At 41.6% G+C, this 17,135-nt stretch overlaps 1 protein-coding gene across 1 annotated transcript; it reads right to left on the bottom strand.

Annotated features, from left to right (window-relative positions):
- Nucleotides 1-2,833: 2,833 nt before the first annotated feature.
- On the bottom strand, nt 2,834-12,980 carry LOC141542428 (uncharacterized). The gene is made up of 5 exons (XM_074266854.1): nt 12,761-12,980; nt 12,322-12,377; nt 11,387-11,513; nt 11,000-11,095; nt 2,834-9,053 (listed from the first exon to the last, which is right to left on the bottom strand). Exons 1-5 carry the CDS (start codon nt 12,978-12,980, stop codon nt 7,492-7,494), a joined length of 2,061 nt encoding a protein of 686 aa, XP_074122955.1. The 3' UTR covers nt 2,834-7,491.
- Nucleotides 12,981-17,135: the final 4,155 nt, after the last annotated feature.

Raw genomic sequence — 17,135 nt, 5'->3', positions numbered from 1 at the left:
TGTTAAATTAAGAATGGTACTTTTTTTTAAGTGAATGGATGGTCTCTGGAGAAAATTGGGGACAAAAAGAATATACTTTTTTAAAATCAGGACATGCCATTTGCACAAAAAGTAAAATATGTATTAGGGCACAAAAACTTCACAATAAAATGCAAAAAATCAGAAATAATAAATGCATCTTTATCAGATAATAATGTATATAAGGGCCATGAAAAATAAACCAAAAATTAACTGTAAACTAAATAATCTAATCCAAAAGAATGAATGTGTCAAATAACAAATCATAGAAAGAACCAATAAATTCATCCAGGAGAATGAAATTATTAAGACAATATATCAAAATCTATGAGACATAGCCAAAGAAGTTTTTAGGGGAAATTTTATATTTCTAGATGCTAATATGAATAAAACAGAGAAAGAGAAGATCAATAAATTGTGCATGAACTAAAAAAAACTAGAAAAAAGAATTGAAACCCCCAATTAAATACCAAATTAGAAATTCTGAAAATCAAAGGAGAGATTAATAAAATTAAAAATAAGAAAACTATTGAACTAATATATAAAACTGAGTTGATTTTATGAAAAAATCAATAAAATAAACTTTTGATTAATTTTATTAGAAAAAGGAAAGAAGAAAGCCAAATTACCTGTACTAAAAATGAAAAGGGTAAACTTACTACCAATGAAGAGTAAGACAAGCCATTCTCCAGTTGATAAATGGTTAAAAGATATGAATAGAAAGTTATAGACAAAAAAAATTAAAATTACTTCTAGACAAAAAAATGCTCTAAATCACTATTAGAGAAGTGCAAATTAAGACAATTAAGAAGTGCTTCACACTTATCAGATTGGCTAAGTAATAGGAAAAGAAAATGATAAATATTGGAGGGGATGTGGGAAAACACTTTGTTGGTGGAATTGTAAAACGATCCAACCATTCTGGAAAGCAATGTGGAATTCTGCCCAAATGGCTAACAAATTGTATATACCCTTTGATCCCCATTACCGGATTTGTATCCCATAAAAATCATAAAAGAACGAACATGACCCATATGTGCAAATATGTTTATAGCAGCCTTTTTTGTAGTGGCAAGGAACTGAAAGTTGAGTGGATACCCATCATTTGGGGAATGGCTGAATAAATTATAATATATGAATGTAATGGAACATAATTGTTCTAAAAGAAATGATTATTCAGGCCATTTCAGAAAAGTCAGAAAAGACTTACATGAACGGATGTTGAAGTGAGCAGAACCAAAAGAACACATTATCTAACTATTAATAGCTGATTGGGATGGAATTGGTGCTTTTCAACAATGCAGTCATTCAAGGCAATCCCAGTAGACTTGAGATGGAAAATGCCATCTCCATCCAAAGAGAATTATGAAGACTGAATGTGGCTCAAAGCATAGTATTTTCATTTTTGTTGTTGTTGTTATTGTTTGCTTGTTTTTTTTTTTCTTTCTCATGATTTTTCCTCCTTTCAATTTGACTTTTTTTGCACAACATGCCAAATATGAAAATATTTTTAAAAGAACTGCACATATTTAATGGATAGCAGGTTACTTGCTGTCTTGAAGATAGAGGAGATAAGGGATAGGAGGAGAAAAAATGGAACACAATTTTTTTTTTCTTTTTCCCTGAGGCTGGGGTTAAGTGACTTGCACAGCTAGGAAGTCTTAAGTGTCTGAGACTAGATTTGAACTCGGGTCCTTTTGAATTCAAGGCTGGTGCTCTATTCACTGAGCCACCTAGCTGCCCTGGAACACAAAATTTTAAAACTATCTTTTCATGTATTTGGAAAAATATATGGGGGAAATCAAGGATCAGAGGAAATAGAAGATAAGTGATATGAGGAAAATATAGCTAAGCACACAGTTATTGACTTTGACTTTTTAAAACTTCACAAACATTCAAAGAACAAGAAATGTCAAGAAAGAGAATGAAAACAGCTACACAGACAGAAACCAACTCCAGAACTTCTGAAACATATAGAAGGTCAGAGCCTTGGGAAGGAAGCAGTGATGTCATTCCTTATTTGAATCTGCCTCATAGTTATACAGGATGGGGAATTTCTTCAGAGAATTCTGCATTCCAAATGTAGGTCCAGACAGAAATCTTTATTCAATCTGCAAAATGCAAGATACTTCAAACAGATTAATTCACTCTAATTAGTACAGTATAATCCCAAAGAGTGTCTTAAAGGAAGGAAGAGAACCCGCATGTGCAAAAATGTTTGTGGCAGGCCTTTTTGTAGTGGCCAGAGCCCATCAATTGGAGAATGGCTGAATAAATGATGGTATATGAATGCTATAGAATACTATTGTTCTATGAGAAATGACCAGCAGGAGGATTTCAGAGAGGCCTGGAGAGACTTCCATGAAGTGTTGTTGAGTGAAAGAGCAGAAATAGGGGATCATTGTACATGGCAACATCAATATTATACGATGATCAATTCTGAAGGACATGACTCTTTCCATCAATGAGATGATTGATTCCATTTCCAATGATCTTGTGATGAAGAGAGCCATCTACACCCAGAGAAAGAACTGTGAGAACTGAGAGAACTGAGTATGGTTCACAACATAGAATTTTCACTTTTTCTGTTGTTTTCTTGCATTTTATTTCCTTTCTCATTTTTTCCTGTTTGATTTTTTGTGCAGCAAGACAATTGTATAAATATGTATGCATATACTGAAGTTAACATATATTTCTACTATGTTTAACATATATTGGATTACTTGCCATCTAGGAGAGGGGATGAGGGGAGAGGAAATTGGAACACAAGGTTTTGCAAGCATCAATGCTGAAAAATTATCCATACATATGATTTGAAAATAAAAAGCTTTAATTTTAAAAAGTATTATTACAAGCAGTATAGCTTAAGAAATAATCAAATAAATCCAAAAATACTCTATCCAGTGTTGGACTTTGTTGTGATGCAGGAGAGCTGTTAGAATACATGGGAGCCATCTGACAGTGGCTATTGGAGATCCAACCCAGAATGCATCTTCTCATGTGAGAGGATGGTACAAGGAGACTGAGAGGCAGTTGCTGTTCTCTGATCTTCCTCCTCATCTCTCTGCCTCCAATTTATCTCATTCCCAGTCCGCAACACCTGTGTCAGCAAAGGCTGCCTTACAATTCCTTCAGATGTTATAATCCACACCTGTGGAGGCTCTCGGAGAATTGACCTGTCCTTTAACAGGAATTATGAATGATGTTAGCACCTGGGCTGGTATAGGAAAGTTCAGATGAGCTCCACATTGTTAGCAGGTAAAAAACTTTATCACACAAAACAAGGGAAAGCAAACAGTACACCAAGGGACAGTTTTGGTGTTCAGTCCTCTAGCACACAGTGGGGTGGTTTCTGGATGTAGAATCATGCAATGGCTTTTGTATTCTGTTCAAAGGTGTAAAATCCCTCATAGCCTACATTTTATACCATTTTAAACAAAAAAAAAAACCTATTTGTAATAAATAGGAGACTCCTCTGCCATCCAGAAGGAAAGATATTATTGTAGCCCAAAATGAGAATACTTTCTAAAACAAACAAAGATTAAGCAATCAGGCAAAAAAAAAAAATGAACAATGTGCCAGTCTGTATAGGGGATGTAATACCTAATCTTTGTATTGATTAGCCTTGGATACAAGCATCCTGAGAAACTGAGGCCCAGTCAAAATGGACTTTACTGGTTCATAATTGTTCATAGTTTCAAGACCATCAGATAATCATTGTCTTGTCGATCTGCAATACATAAAGATAGAAGATTAACTATCTAAATTTGGCCCTAAAAAAGAAATGTTTCAATCTTCTCAATGGCAAAACAAAAAAAAATATCACAGATGAGGACTCATGGTATTCTTTATGTAAATCTCAAGGTACCAGCATTTTAGAAATGAAATAGCTAGATTTTTCATTATAATATATGTTGTATACTAAGCATCCAAACATGGAACATTTCCTTTACAGAAAATTGGTAGTCTTCAGATGCTAAATTGACAGAGCTCCCCAGAGTCATGCCCCAACCCCCTCCAAACAACTTACAATCATTTCTAACAACACATTTTGGAGCAGTGAAGATTAATATCTCAGGACAGAATGAAGAGTCAGCAGGAAAAGTCTTTCTCACTAGAAAATCCCCTCTTTCACTGAATGTCTGTCTTTTCCCTTGAAAGATAATGGTTAATTTTGCTGGGTAGTTGATTCAAACTACCATTGATTCCATTCAGTGAATTTTATTTTTCCATTTAAATTTCCATTGAATTTCATTTTTTCAGTGAATTGTTTTTCCGTTTTGCAATTTTTTAAAAGATGCTTTCTTTTTTTATTTCACCAATTTTATTTTTAAGGAGTTGAGTACAAGTCTTACCAAATATCAGGAAATTCATGTTGGAGGGAAACTTTATGAATGTGATGAGAGTGGGAAGATCTTCCCCAACACACAACATGTTTATACTAGAGAAAAACCCTTGCTTAAATCTTTTTGTTTCCTAATTTCTCCCAGTAGGCTGTGAGCTCCTTGAGAGCAAGGACTTTTTGTATCCCCACTACTTAGCTCAGTGCTTGGCACATAGTAGATACTTAATCTTTTTTGGCTGTATGTAGGATGGAGGGAAATTAAGAGGCTGTTGAAATAATCTAGGTGGGAGGTGATGAGTGTCTGAAACAAAGTGGTAGCTGTGTCAACAAGAGTCATATGCAAGATGGGCAGAAAAGGCAAAATTTGCTAATTGGTTTTATATACATATATAACCAATATAATTTTTAACATATATATATATGTAAAAAATTATATATATGGAGATAAAGAGGATATTTGTTATTACAATATTGATATCCTTTCAAAATTCTGGAGTACTCCATAGAATCAGTAGGTGACTGGAGAATGAGAGGTGTTAAGAAAACCATCAACCAGGGATAGGAAAGCAAAGAAGATATAAATTTTCTTTACTTCTAGTATCTCCAGACACCTTCCAGTCTAGTTTTGTAACCTTACATGTGGGCTTTAATTAGGTTTCACTTTTTCTTTGCAGGTTTTAAACTTAAAAGGCATATGGAACAATTTACATAGTGCCTCTTCTAGTGGCTGGCATACATTTCCAATACTGGGAGCCTCACTACTCAACAGGTAAGCAGGAAAATGAAGGAGGTTGGAGTGGGGTAGGGGAATCTTCTGCTTGGAAAGTCAGATCCGAGGAAGTAGAAAAACAGACCAGAAGAGAAAAAAACAAAACAAAAACAAACTCCAGGGTTTGAAACTTAGGTCTTTATATTAGTGAAGAAAACCAACTCTTCAATCACACACAAACGACTTGTGCCTTTCTATGAATCTCTTGACTAAAGACACCTTTATCCAGTTTGAGCTGGATTCAGAAGTTCTCAAGACAATTAATTAGGGTACATACACAAACTCAGGTAAAAGTAACTTTACTTAAGATTGAAGCGATAATAGAAAATTTCCAAACACAATATTTACTAGACATTTTCAACTATTTGTGAGCAATCAACAAGCACTTCTTCAAAATGCCCTGCAAAAAAATGTGTTTTATTCTCTAGAGATATCCTACAGGTTTCATGTCAGAGGCATCTTCAATTTACAGTATTCAAGAATAAAACTGTCATCTGAGCACTGGATAATGGCTAGAGAACTCAAGTAAAAACTGGCTACTGCCCAGATGCTAGAAAGGGATGTTAAAATGGGGAGAAACCTGTTGGATCTTGGGGAAAGATCATTTGGTTACCTTGATCTCTTCCAGCTTGTTATGTCTTATCTCTGAACATGTCCTAGCACCAGAACAAGCTATTCTTTGCATCAGCTCATAAGATTAGGTCTCAAGATTTTAACTATTTAAAACTAAAATCCAATCCTCTGTGGTATAACTTTTGTCATTGCTCTATTATGCATAGAGCACTGCCATGAGAAGCTCGGAAGCTCTGAGATCCAATCTGGCTTCAGTAATCAGTCAGAGGGTGGAGAAGTCACCTCACCTTTCATCCTTAAACAAAAATACGGAACCAAACCTCCTTCCTAGTCATCCCTAGTCAAGTGCTTTTCAAACCACTTGGGAAGGTGTTTGCCAGATGACATTTCTGAGGAGATTCTATAACTAAATCGAGAACTGGGATGGATTCACTAAAGAGAAGTATCATATGTGGTAGTGACAACCCAAGACTAGAATAAGGAGACGCCTAGCATGGAACCTACATGAATATTTCCCAGCTGTGTGAGCACGGGCAAGTCAATCCTGTCAGCATCTATTTTCATAGGATTGTTGTGAGGATCAAGGGAGATATGATGTGTAAAGGCACTTTATAACCTTAAAAGCTACCTAAGTTGAACTGAAGCTAAGTGAAGTGAGTAGAGCCAAGAGAACATTGTACACAGCAACAAGATTATGTGATGATCAACTGTGATGGACTTCTCAACAATGAGGTGATTCAGGGCAATTACTATAGACTTGTGATGGAGAGAGAGCAGTGTGCATCCAGAGAGAGAACTATAGGGACCGAATGTGGAGCACAGCATGGTATTTTCACTTTTTTGTTGTTGTTGCTAGTGTCTTGTTTTTCTTCCTTTCTCATTTTTTTTCCATTTTTGATCTGATTTTTCTTGTGCAGCATGATAAAATGGAAATAAGTTTAGAAGAATGTACATGTCTAAGTATATTGGATTGCTATCTGGAGAGAGGGAGAGAAAAATTTGAAACACAAGATTTTGTAAGGGAGAATGCTGAAATGCATTTGCATGTATTTTGAAAAATAAAAAACTTTTGTTTTAAAAATTAAAAGCTACTTAAGTGTCAGGTGAATAGCTGGATGTTATCTTGGAGAAAGGCCTGATGAAAAGATAAAAGGATTTTGTGCTCCTTGAGGTCAGGAGGGATTTTAGTAACCAGAAAATAAGCTTTGATTAACCCTGGATGATGGAAGAGATACAAAATTTCAGACTTCAAATTTATAATCTGAGTGATTCTGCGCAAATCAATTAACCTCTGTCTGCCTCAATCTGCTCACCTATAAAATGAGGAAAATAATTGCACCTTCCATCCAGGGTGGTTGTTTGAGAATAAAATGGCAAAATGCTTGTAAAACGTTTTGTAAACCTTAATTCAAATCTAAATGCTAATTATTATCATTTATACTCAGAAGAGCAAAGACATGGTGGTGAGGCAATGGGAAAACCAACAGTTTCTAGGGCCGAGAAACAAATCTGTTGGCACAGTCACCACAATGAGACATGAAGGTCTAAAGATGACTGGCAAAAGGACTTAATACCTCCCAATCAGGGTAAGATGGTTAAAAACCACTGCTGTGAATGTGCCCTTGGCTGTCATGTGCTGTTCTAAACCTCATTCTTTTGGTCTGCAAAATGAATCTAAGGTCCTTTACCTAAGCAGTATTACTACTCTAATATTCTATCTCTAAAATATGAGTGGGCATAAAAAAGACAGGGTCGTGGCTTCTGTTTCTGGTGGAAGAAGAGAACATTAGGTAGAGAATACCGATTTTTCTCCAGTATGAATTCGTTGGTGCTTACTAAGCTGTGTGTTCCAGCCAAAAGTCATCCCACATTCCTTGCACTGATAAGGCTTCTCACCAGTATGAATCCTGTGATGAGATGTCAGCGAAGAGGTGTATCTAAAAGTCTTTCCACATTCATTACATTCATATGGTTTCTCTTGACTGTGAACTCGTTGATGTTTACTAAGCTGGGCCTTCTGACAAAAGGCTTTCCCACACTGACTACATTCATAAGGTTTGTCTCCAGTGTGAATTCTCTGATGTCGGGTAAGCTGTGTCCTCCGGCTAAAAGTCTTCCCACATTCATAACATTCATAAGGCTTCTCTCCCGTATGAATTCTCTGATGTTCAATAAGTTGTATGGTCTGGGGGAAGGCCTTCCCACATTCGTTACATATATATGGTTTTTCTCCAGTATGGATCCTGTGATGGTAAGTAAGGGAAGAGCTGTGTTTAAAAGCCTTCCCACATTCATTACATTCATAAGGTTTCTCTCCAGTATGAATTCTGTGATGGGAACTAAGGGACGAGCTATGTCTAAAAGTTTTCCCACAGTAATTGCATTCATAAGGTTTCTCTCCAGTATGGATTCTCTGGTGGCCAAGAAGCTGTATGCTCTGGGGAAAGGCCTTCCCACATTCGTGACACTCGTAAGGTTTCTCCCCATTATGTGTTCTCTGGTGTAAAGTAAGATGTGTGCCTCGGATGAAGGCCTTTCCACATTGATTACATTCATAAGGTTTCTCTCCCGTGTGTGTTCTCTGATGTTCAATGAGATGTGACCGCCGGCTGAAGGCCTTCCAACACTGATTACACCCATAAGGTTTCTCTCCAGAATGACTTCTCTCATGTCGAGCAAGATGTGCACTCTGGCCAAAGGCCTTCCCACATTCATTACATTTATAGACTTCTTTTCTAGTATGAGTTGTCTGCTGTTCCAGAAGTTTTATGTTCTGGGGAAAGGTCTTTGCCCATTTATCAGACTCATAAAGTTTCTTTCCAGGTTGAATTCTCTGATAAGAAATAATGGATGAACTGTGGCATAGGGTGCTCCCACATTCACTATATTCATGAAGTCTCTCTTCAGTACAAATTCTGTGACATTCAATAACATTAGAATTACAACTGAAGGATTTCTCATATTTACTGTACTTAGAAAACGCTTTCTTCGAGCAGTTTCTGTTGCATTTGCTCAGGTCTGGTTTTAGTCTGAAGCTCTTACTGTGTTTGTCACATTTATGGAGACTTTTTACTATGTGTTCTCCCAGTTGTGGAGAAGGGGCTAGATCTAAGTTTCTGCCATATTCATTATATGGGTGGCTTCTCACTGTGGTCAGAGAATTCCTTTGGGTGATTTTTATTTGCTGAGACTTTTTCTCTTTATTACTTTGCTGCCTCTTTAACTTGGCATCATATTCACAGGCTTCTTCAAAGATGGAAACACAGGCACCATCCCTTAGGAGTCTGTCTTGGGATGACATACCCATAAAAATGTTGAGTTTTGGAGTTTCAGGCCTAATCTCCCAGTCTGGGGGAAAAAAAAAAAGTAAATATCTGTTCTGCCCAATGTTATACTTTTAGTCGTCTCTCTCATGTTGCCCACCCCCCTCAAAAAAAAAATGGTCAAACTTTAAAAGGTAAACAAATAATTTATAAATTATTTTTTTAAAAGTTTTCCTAATGACCTCACAGTAACTCAGTAAACTATGCAAATCATTCTTAAAATTTTAAAAATAAGTAAACAAGGATCTAAAGTGTTTAGTGACTCTCATAATTAATAACAGAGTAGCTGAAATAGGACTCAATGGAATCAGCTTTCTACATATGAAAATTTAATCAGGAGCTGCAAGAGCCTTATTGGGAATAACATAAAGAAGATCCAGCATTGGGTCGGAGGCTGGATTCAACTGCTCCTCAGTTTCCACAGATTCTATGATTCTGGCTCATTATTCTAGATAAAAAATATTTAATCTAGATAAATCTAGATAAATTACTGTGGTGTAAGAAAGTACTTATAAGAATCATGGCTCTGATTATCCCGGGTCTTTTTCTCAGTGCCCCTTGTCCTAACTCTTTCAAGGTCTATAACCTGCTCTTTCTACTGTCTGATAGGGACCAGCTTCAAGTGTCTGTCATACGACATGTACAGGTACAGTTAGAGATAGTTATTACATTATTAAAAGGCACAGATTGCATTAATCTTCAATGCTGAGATAAACAAAACATGACTTTAGTATAAACAGTTGTCATTTGAATGAAAAAAGCAACCTCTCCTTGTTAAGACAGTACATGGCAGTGACATATGGTCTTTCAGATTGGTGTAAAAGCAGGCAGGAGGAGGTCAAACAGAGGAAAGAACGATATTACCAAGGGAAAACACTAAGAAAAGGAACACAGTAAGGAAAAGTAACAGTGAACAATAAGAGGCATCATCTGGGATAAGCATCTAGACCCTCATTATCTCACACATGGAAACTTGTAACAGAATCTTCCTAAGGCTGCCAATCTTCTCCCCCTGCCCCCATTGGCTGTGAAATTTTTCTTGATGACCTTCTCATCTCCCTGAATGTCCCTTTCTCTGAATTCTTCAAGGGCTTACTGTCTCAACAACTCATTGTAGCAGAAGTCTGGGATGGTCAGTGTTATCGGCTGCTTTTGAGCCTTATCTATTGTATCTAGAGCTAAAAACTCTGGAGAGCCAAGGGCTAATTCCCACTTTTGTGCATTGTAGATGTGGCTTATAAGTGGCTCCAGAAACATTGTATATGGTTAGCTGGCAATCACTCAATATTCAATCTGTTGGCAGACTTAAAAGAAGATAATGGAAAGGGAGCTCAAGACAGAGCTGAGCTCTATTACGAAGACATTTGCAAAAGAAAAAACAAAAAGAAGCCCAGGCCCCAACAATATATATCAGAAGATATAAAAGTCTTTAGGAGGAGGCAGTTCAATACTCCCATGCCCAGTGACCACCCTGAGCAGACCTTAACTTACTTCCATTTTCAGAGCCCTGCCTCCGTAGCCAAAATCTCTCTAGAGCCTCTTTCAGGAAACTGAGACTCAGATGAAAAACTTAGTAACTTTCCTACTAGACTGTTGACTAAACTAGAAGTGGGACGCAGACCTATGTCTCCTAACTCCCATCCCAGGGTCCTTTTCATTTAGCAATGTTTCCATCCCACAATGTAAAGGAAACAGGATAGCTCTGTGATTATCTTTCTCAAGACAAAGTACACATTAAAAGACAGAAGAGAAATGACTGGTTAAGGGAGACGAGGCAGGGGGAGGAGAAGGTGACCACCAAGCAGGCACGTGAGAAAGAATGGAGAGGAATGACTTGGTGCCCAGAGAGATGAAGAGTTCACGTCAGAGAGCCGTAGCCCTTCTCCCCACACCTGTGAAAGGCTTCCTTCCCCCTTGACGGCACCCGAGCTGTCTCTGGCCAAGCCTCCCCTGCCGGTGCCCCTCACTCACCTGCACACCTGCATCTTGGGCCTTCTCTCTGGGGGGTCCAAGGTGCCTCCCCCTGCTCCAGCTGGGAGATCACGTCCGGTTTGGACACGGCGAGTCCTGCTCATTGCAAACAGGAAAGCGCAGGAGTCAGAGCCGGCTCTAACCTCTTAGTTTTCTGAGAACGGTGGGAATGATTCACAGAATGAATTTAGGCTTAGAAATAGCATGAATTATGGGGGCCCATCTGTGGCAAGGGCACAGACACCCAGGATCTCCAGATAGCTGCCCTAGGACTTTAGGAAAGAATCTTTGGCCGGAGGGAACCAAGTGTGGGAGAGAGGGAAGCGACCTCCGAGTGCTCACAAAGCTTTGCCGCCGGGGCCAGACCCCATCTCCCAGCCCCCTTACCCAGGCACACCAGGTTCCTGTAGTTCTCCAGCGTGACCTCCTTGTACAGCTCCTTCTGCAAAGCATCCAGGCGCCCCCACTCCTCCCGCGTGAAGTCCACCGCCACGTCCTGGAATGTCACCGCCTCCTGAAAGCAGACCCCGCCCACGTTTGCCCAGAAACCCGCTCCTCCGCCCGTCAAGGCTCGCGCTCCTGGATCTCCTTCTGCACTAGATCTGGAGTCACGTCACAGCGGAAGACAACGTTCCCCCGGGCCTGTGGATACTGACCATGACCCAGCCCCCGCCCCCCCCCCCCCCCCCCCCGCTGTGGGATTCCCCTCCGTGCTCCCCCTGAAGCTGGACCCCAGAGGCCTGGCCACCATGGGCCCAGAGGGCGATCCTGAAGCCAAGGCAAAGTGCTCCCGCGCCGGCCTCCACGTTCCCCAGTAACCCCGGCATGTGTCCCACCTCCGGCTGCGTGTCCTCCACGCTCACCCAAGGAGCAGGTGGCAGGGCGAGCACACAAGCGTTAACTGGGACAGGAAGGAGGGTTGCAAAAAGTATAACGATTCTCGCCAAACGGGTTTCTTGTGGAAATCGTTATTTGGTAAATGTACTATTTTTGTCGCCATGTAACAATAGGATTCTTCGTATTTTACAATGTTTTGATTTCTATGCCAGGCCTGGAGTCAGCAAGACCTGAGTTCAAATCCAGCCTCAAACCCTTCCCGGCTGTGTCCCCAGCGCCAGGCCCCGCGCCTCAGTTTCCTCATCTGTAAAATGAGCCGGAGTGGGAAAGGCCAAGAAGCCCCCGCGCAGGGTCACGAGGCCGCGGCTGGACCCGGCACACCCGAGATCTGCTCCCCTGACGCACAACCTCCCTGACCACACGTCCGTCCCGTCCCCCCCCCCCCCGGCCTCAGTTTCCCCCGCTGGCCACTGGCTGCCCCTCACCTGGGGGTCCACCATCTCCTGGAGCTTCTCCGGGTCCGGCTTCGGGGCGGGCGATTCTGGGGAGAGAAAGGGCAGTTCCTCGCACCCGCAGCCCCCCACCCGGAGTCCGCATCCCTTGCTCGGGCTCGGAGGGGACCCAGGAGAGGCAGCTCCTGAAGGAGAGTGGCCACACCTTTCTCCACCCCCCCAGCCCTCCCCCAGCATGCTCCGCCCCGAGCCGGGCCCACATCGCTTATTGGCTGCCAGGCCGGGCCCTCGCCCGACCTGACCAATTGGAGCCTGCGCCCGCCCAGGAGGCGGGGCGCGGAGGCGGCCGGCACATGCGCAGATCCCTCCTCGGCCAGCCCTCCAGTCCCTCCGATTCCCTCCAGTCTCCTCCCGTCCCGCTGTCTCCGGGCGCTTCGCCCTCTCTGGCCGCCCGCCTCCGGAGCCCACTCACCCGGACCAGACCGGACACAGGGCTCGAAGCCCCGGCAGCAGCTAAAGGCGCAGAGCCGAGAAGGCCGCGGACCGAGAGGACCTAGGAAGCTGACCGCAGCGCCGCGGCAGGGGAGGAGCGGAAGCGGAAGTGACAGTGACGTGGAGGCCGCGCCTCCTCCTGCCGACCTCCGCCTTGCGTCTCGCAGTTTCCATGACAACGGCCAGAGAGGCCTTTCCATTGCTGCACATGCTCAGTGGCGCATTCAGGCCCACAGTGATTTCTCAGGAGTGGGGCCAGGAGGGCGTCACGTGTCCAACACGTGCAGGGCATCTGCCCCCTCGTGGGTCGCACGGGTGCGTGCACGTCCTGGGCCATTTGCGGGAGCAGCCCCTTGGAGTGACGGTGACTCCATACTGCTCATCTTCGGGCATGAGGAAGGGGCTAAAAGAAATGCCCTAATTCTAGCCTGCTGACTTCCCCAAGAAGGGATCCCTCCCTGTGGCAGAAACACAAAAGCAGAAACTTACTAGATAAGATGGTTCCCTTCGTCATCCATACATGGAAGGGCACGTGCTTATTGCGACATGCAATCCAGCAGTCTGGGGGACAAAAGCCCCCGTCAGGAGCGAACCCAGCAGATCTTACACCCACGGAGCGGCCGAATGGAGATCTCTTCCTGAAGGGGCCCCAGCGGCGGGGAGTGCCCTGAACCTGCCATAGGTTTTCACTCAAAATTGATGCAGTCCATGAGCTAGTATCCCTCCCCTCAAAAAAAAGATCGAGTGATCAGCTCACGACAATGAGAGTGCCACTGTAGAAAAGTGCCACAAAGCCACCATTGGCACGTGTACCCACTCTGAGGATCCCTGGTGTGTCACAGAAACATTTTATAAAGAGCTGGAGACCCTGTCAAGGTGCAGAAAGAGGATAAGTTTACCTTCCGATTCTGGAGGCCCTCGTGGCTCCCTCTGCTGGCTGGTGTGGTGGGGGCAAAGCCCCCCGCCCGCGAGGAGACTGAGGAGCAGCAGGGTCTGGGAGCCTGAAGCTGCAGCTCAAGGGCTGGCTCTGCCTTTGGGAGGGGGAACAGAGCATCCGTCAGGGGCCTCCTTCATTGGCTGTGGCTCCTGAGGTTTGCCTCCACGAGTGGGCCAGATGGGGATCCTAGGGCCAGCAGGGGCATTGGGGGGCTGGTCTGGGGCAGGCAGGGACCGGGAGGAGCCCAGGGATCTCAGCGGGGATCCGTCCAGCTGGCTGTGGCTGAGGCTGCTTGCTATGATCACTCAGATGGAGCAGCTCAGCCAAGCTGGGCCAAGGACTACCAAGAACTTCAAGCCCACCCAGAGCTCTGTTCATGCTGCTGCAGCCTGGGTTTGACCTCAGATTGTAAATGAGAGACCACACTCAGTCCATTCCCCTCCTTCAAATATGAAAAGGTCGCCCCTGTAACGGTGACAAGGTTTGATTCCCCTAAGGGAGGCTTCCAGAGTATGGCAGTGTAAAGGGCCTGGTTGGGAGTATGTGAGAGCAAAGTGAGTGTGGGACAGGGAATGGAGGCCAGAGGGATGTCCCAGCACTTGAGGCCCATTTGTCCTGGAGAGAGTGAAGTCGATGAGCCACATCAGAGGAGCCTCCAATGGGCAATGAGGTGAGGAAGGGAACCCCAAGAGGAAGATGCTTCCCATTTAGAGAGGAATCACATGGGCTTCCAGCTGCAGCAGGAGCCTATTCTGGCAATCACAACAGCAATAAAAGGGGTAATAATCAAATCGACTTTTCCTCTACCACACTGTGTCTAGCATTCTGGCCTGACAAGAACTTTGATGGAGGACTTTGATAAGAAAAATGTCCCCATAGACTCCAAAATGTTGATATCCATTAGTTTAAGTATTTAAGTATCTTAAGTAAGTTAAGAGTTAAGAATTTGAAATAAAGTAGGTACTGAACAATGAAAAAATGGCTAAACCGATTGTAGTGTATTAATGGAACAGAACACTAGTGCCCTGGAAGAAATGTGTGTGAAGAGCAAAGAATTATGGAAATACTTATTTGATCAGATACATAGTTGAAGTAATCAGAGCTGCAAAAACTACATGCATGATGATGGCAACAATGTAAATGAAAAGAACTGAACCAAAGAATCAAAAGCAAATGTAGCAAAATGAAATAATCAGAGCTACAAAAACAATATGCACAACGGTGGTGACAATGCAAATGAAAAGAACAATAATGAGGTAACAAAGAATCAAAAATAAATGTAGCCAAATGATGGAAGTCAAGTGGGACCTGAATGAAGAGATATGGGAAGAAATCCCTAGTCCACCCCTTCCAGGAGGTGTCCCTCATTGCACATGTTCTCAGACAGTCTTAAGGTATTGATAAGTTGTGCTGGATTTTTCTACTTCTTAAAAAAAATGCCATTTGTGATATGAAATGGTTCTTAGGCAGGGGAAGGGGAATAGAGAGGTATATGTAAAATACTGTGGTGATATAAGAAACAGAAAACATCCCCAAAAAATTATTTTAAAAAAAGAGAAAACAGCATCAAACATTAAAAGTCTGGAGAGTGGATGAGTTACTTGACATCTCAGTCACCCTTTGGCCTCCTGGATTTGTTTCCAGCGACATTTCCTTGAATCTACATCAGATAACCCAATATCCTCATTTTTTGTTCAATTACAAAAAAGCAATCGTGTTTCCCCCACAAAAAAATTAAATGTAAAAGAATAATAAGATAGAAATTTATCCTCAGCTGGATTCTCTGTGAGCCCTATCATAGAAGATGAGAACAAGGTACCAACATAATAGTAATAATAATAATAGTAGCCTCAAACATCAACTCCAACTCATTTCCATATCAAAATGGGGAATGTGGGGAGAACTGAGAATGACAAAGGAAAGGCGTGTGTTGAAGGCAGCATACAGGATGAGGAATTTGTGTGGCTGAAGACGGCTTTGGTAGCTGTGATTACCTCCCAGGAAGCCAGAAATGCCAGTTCCTGGGTTCTGGAAATACCACTGATTGGATTACTAACCAGAACTAATGGGATTCAACTGTTCCTCTGAATCTCAGAAAGTGAAGGGGTTCCCTAGACTTACCATACAAGCTGTCATGATCAGCTGGGTTTGTCAGAGAGGACAAAAGAGCATTGGATCTCTTTATGTTACAGTACCCAAGAAGGCAAGGACCTTTGGGACAAAACAAAAAGGCAGACCATTGTCTTTTACTAGAAAGGTTTCCATGCAGATGGTCCTAATATCCAAAGATGACAAACTATGAGGGCATAAGAAATAGACTGAAGACATGGGAATTCTCATTATCTACCAATACTATTTTACTTTATTTTTTATGAAAAGTGCTTAGATTTATTCTTTTTTTTTTTTAATACTTTTTCATTTTCTTCCCAATTCCGTGAAAAAACAAATTTTCACATCTATTATTTAAATGTTTGAGTTCCAAAATTTTTCCCTTTCTCTTTTTCTTCCCCATTCCCTGAAATGGCAAAAAAATTCATTATAGGCCAAAAATGTGAAATCATATTAAAAATTTCTATATTAATCATGGAAAGGAAACACACCAAATTTCTTATAAAAAGAAAAAAAGGTAAAAATAGTCTGCTTTGACCTGCATTAAGACTCCATCAGTTCTTTCTCTGGAGATAGAATGTTTCATCATGAAACCTTTAGGATTTTCTTGGATCACCACACTGCTGGGAATAGCTACATCATACATCGTTGATCACTGTAACATTGCTCTTACTATGTACAACATTAATCTGGTTCTGTCAAATGACTTTTAATCAGTTTGTATAAGACAGTTTTCATGTTTTTCTGAAATCTTCATGCTCACCATTTCTTATCGCACAATAGTATTCCATTGCAATCATATGCCACAGTTTGTCCAACTGTTCTTGAATTGGTGGACATCTCAATTTCCAATTCTTTGCCACCACAAAAAGAGTTGGTATAAATATTTTTGTACACATACAATTTCCCCCTCTTTAAAATCTCTTTGAGATATAGAGCTAGTCACTGGTATTCTGGAACTAAGGGTATTCACAGTTCTGTAGCCCTTTGGACATAATTCCAAATGGCTTTCTAGAATTTTTGAACTGCTTCACATTTCTATCAGGACTACATTAGTGTACCAAATTTCCCATATCCTCTCCCATACTTGCCATTTTTATTTTCTGTAACATTAGCCAATCTGATAGGTGTGAAGTGTTCCTCAGAGTTGTTCTACTTTGCATTTCTCTATTCAATAGTTAGACCATTTTTTCAAGTGACTATAGATAGCTTTCATTTCTTCTTCAGAAAATAACCTGTTCATCTTCTTTAAGAATTTGTCAATTGGGGAATGACTTTTATTTTTATAAATTTGATTTGTATTCTTATA

Source organism: Sminthopsis crassicaudata, chromosome 1 (assembly GCF_048593235.1).
Source record: "Sminthopsis crassicaudata isolate SCR6 chromosome 1, ASM4859323v1, whole genome shotgun sequence".
In the NCBI taxonomy this organism is placed as follows: Eukaryota; Metazoa; Chordata; class Mammalia; order Dasyuromorphia; family Dasyuridae; genus Sminthopsis; species Sminthopsis crassicaudata.
This window is presented reverse-complemented; position numbering and strand designations above follow the sequence as displayed.

Coding starts and splice junctions, on each gene's coding strand:
- LOC141542428 (XM_074266854.1), bottom strand. CDS start 12,980: ATGGAAAGGCCTCTCTGGCCGTTGTCATGGAAACTGCGAGACGCAAGG. Junction 12,378..12,760: donor CTGTGTCCGGTCTGGTCCGG/GTGAGTGGGCTC, acceptor TTCTCTCCCCAG/AATCGCCCGCCCCGAAGCCG. Junction 11,514..12,321: donor AGGAGATGGTGGACCCCCAG/GTGAGGGGCAGC, acceptor GTCTGCTTTCAG/GAGGCGGTGACATTCCAGGA.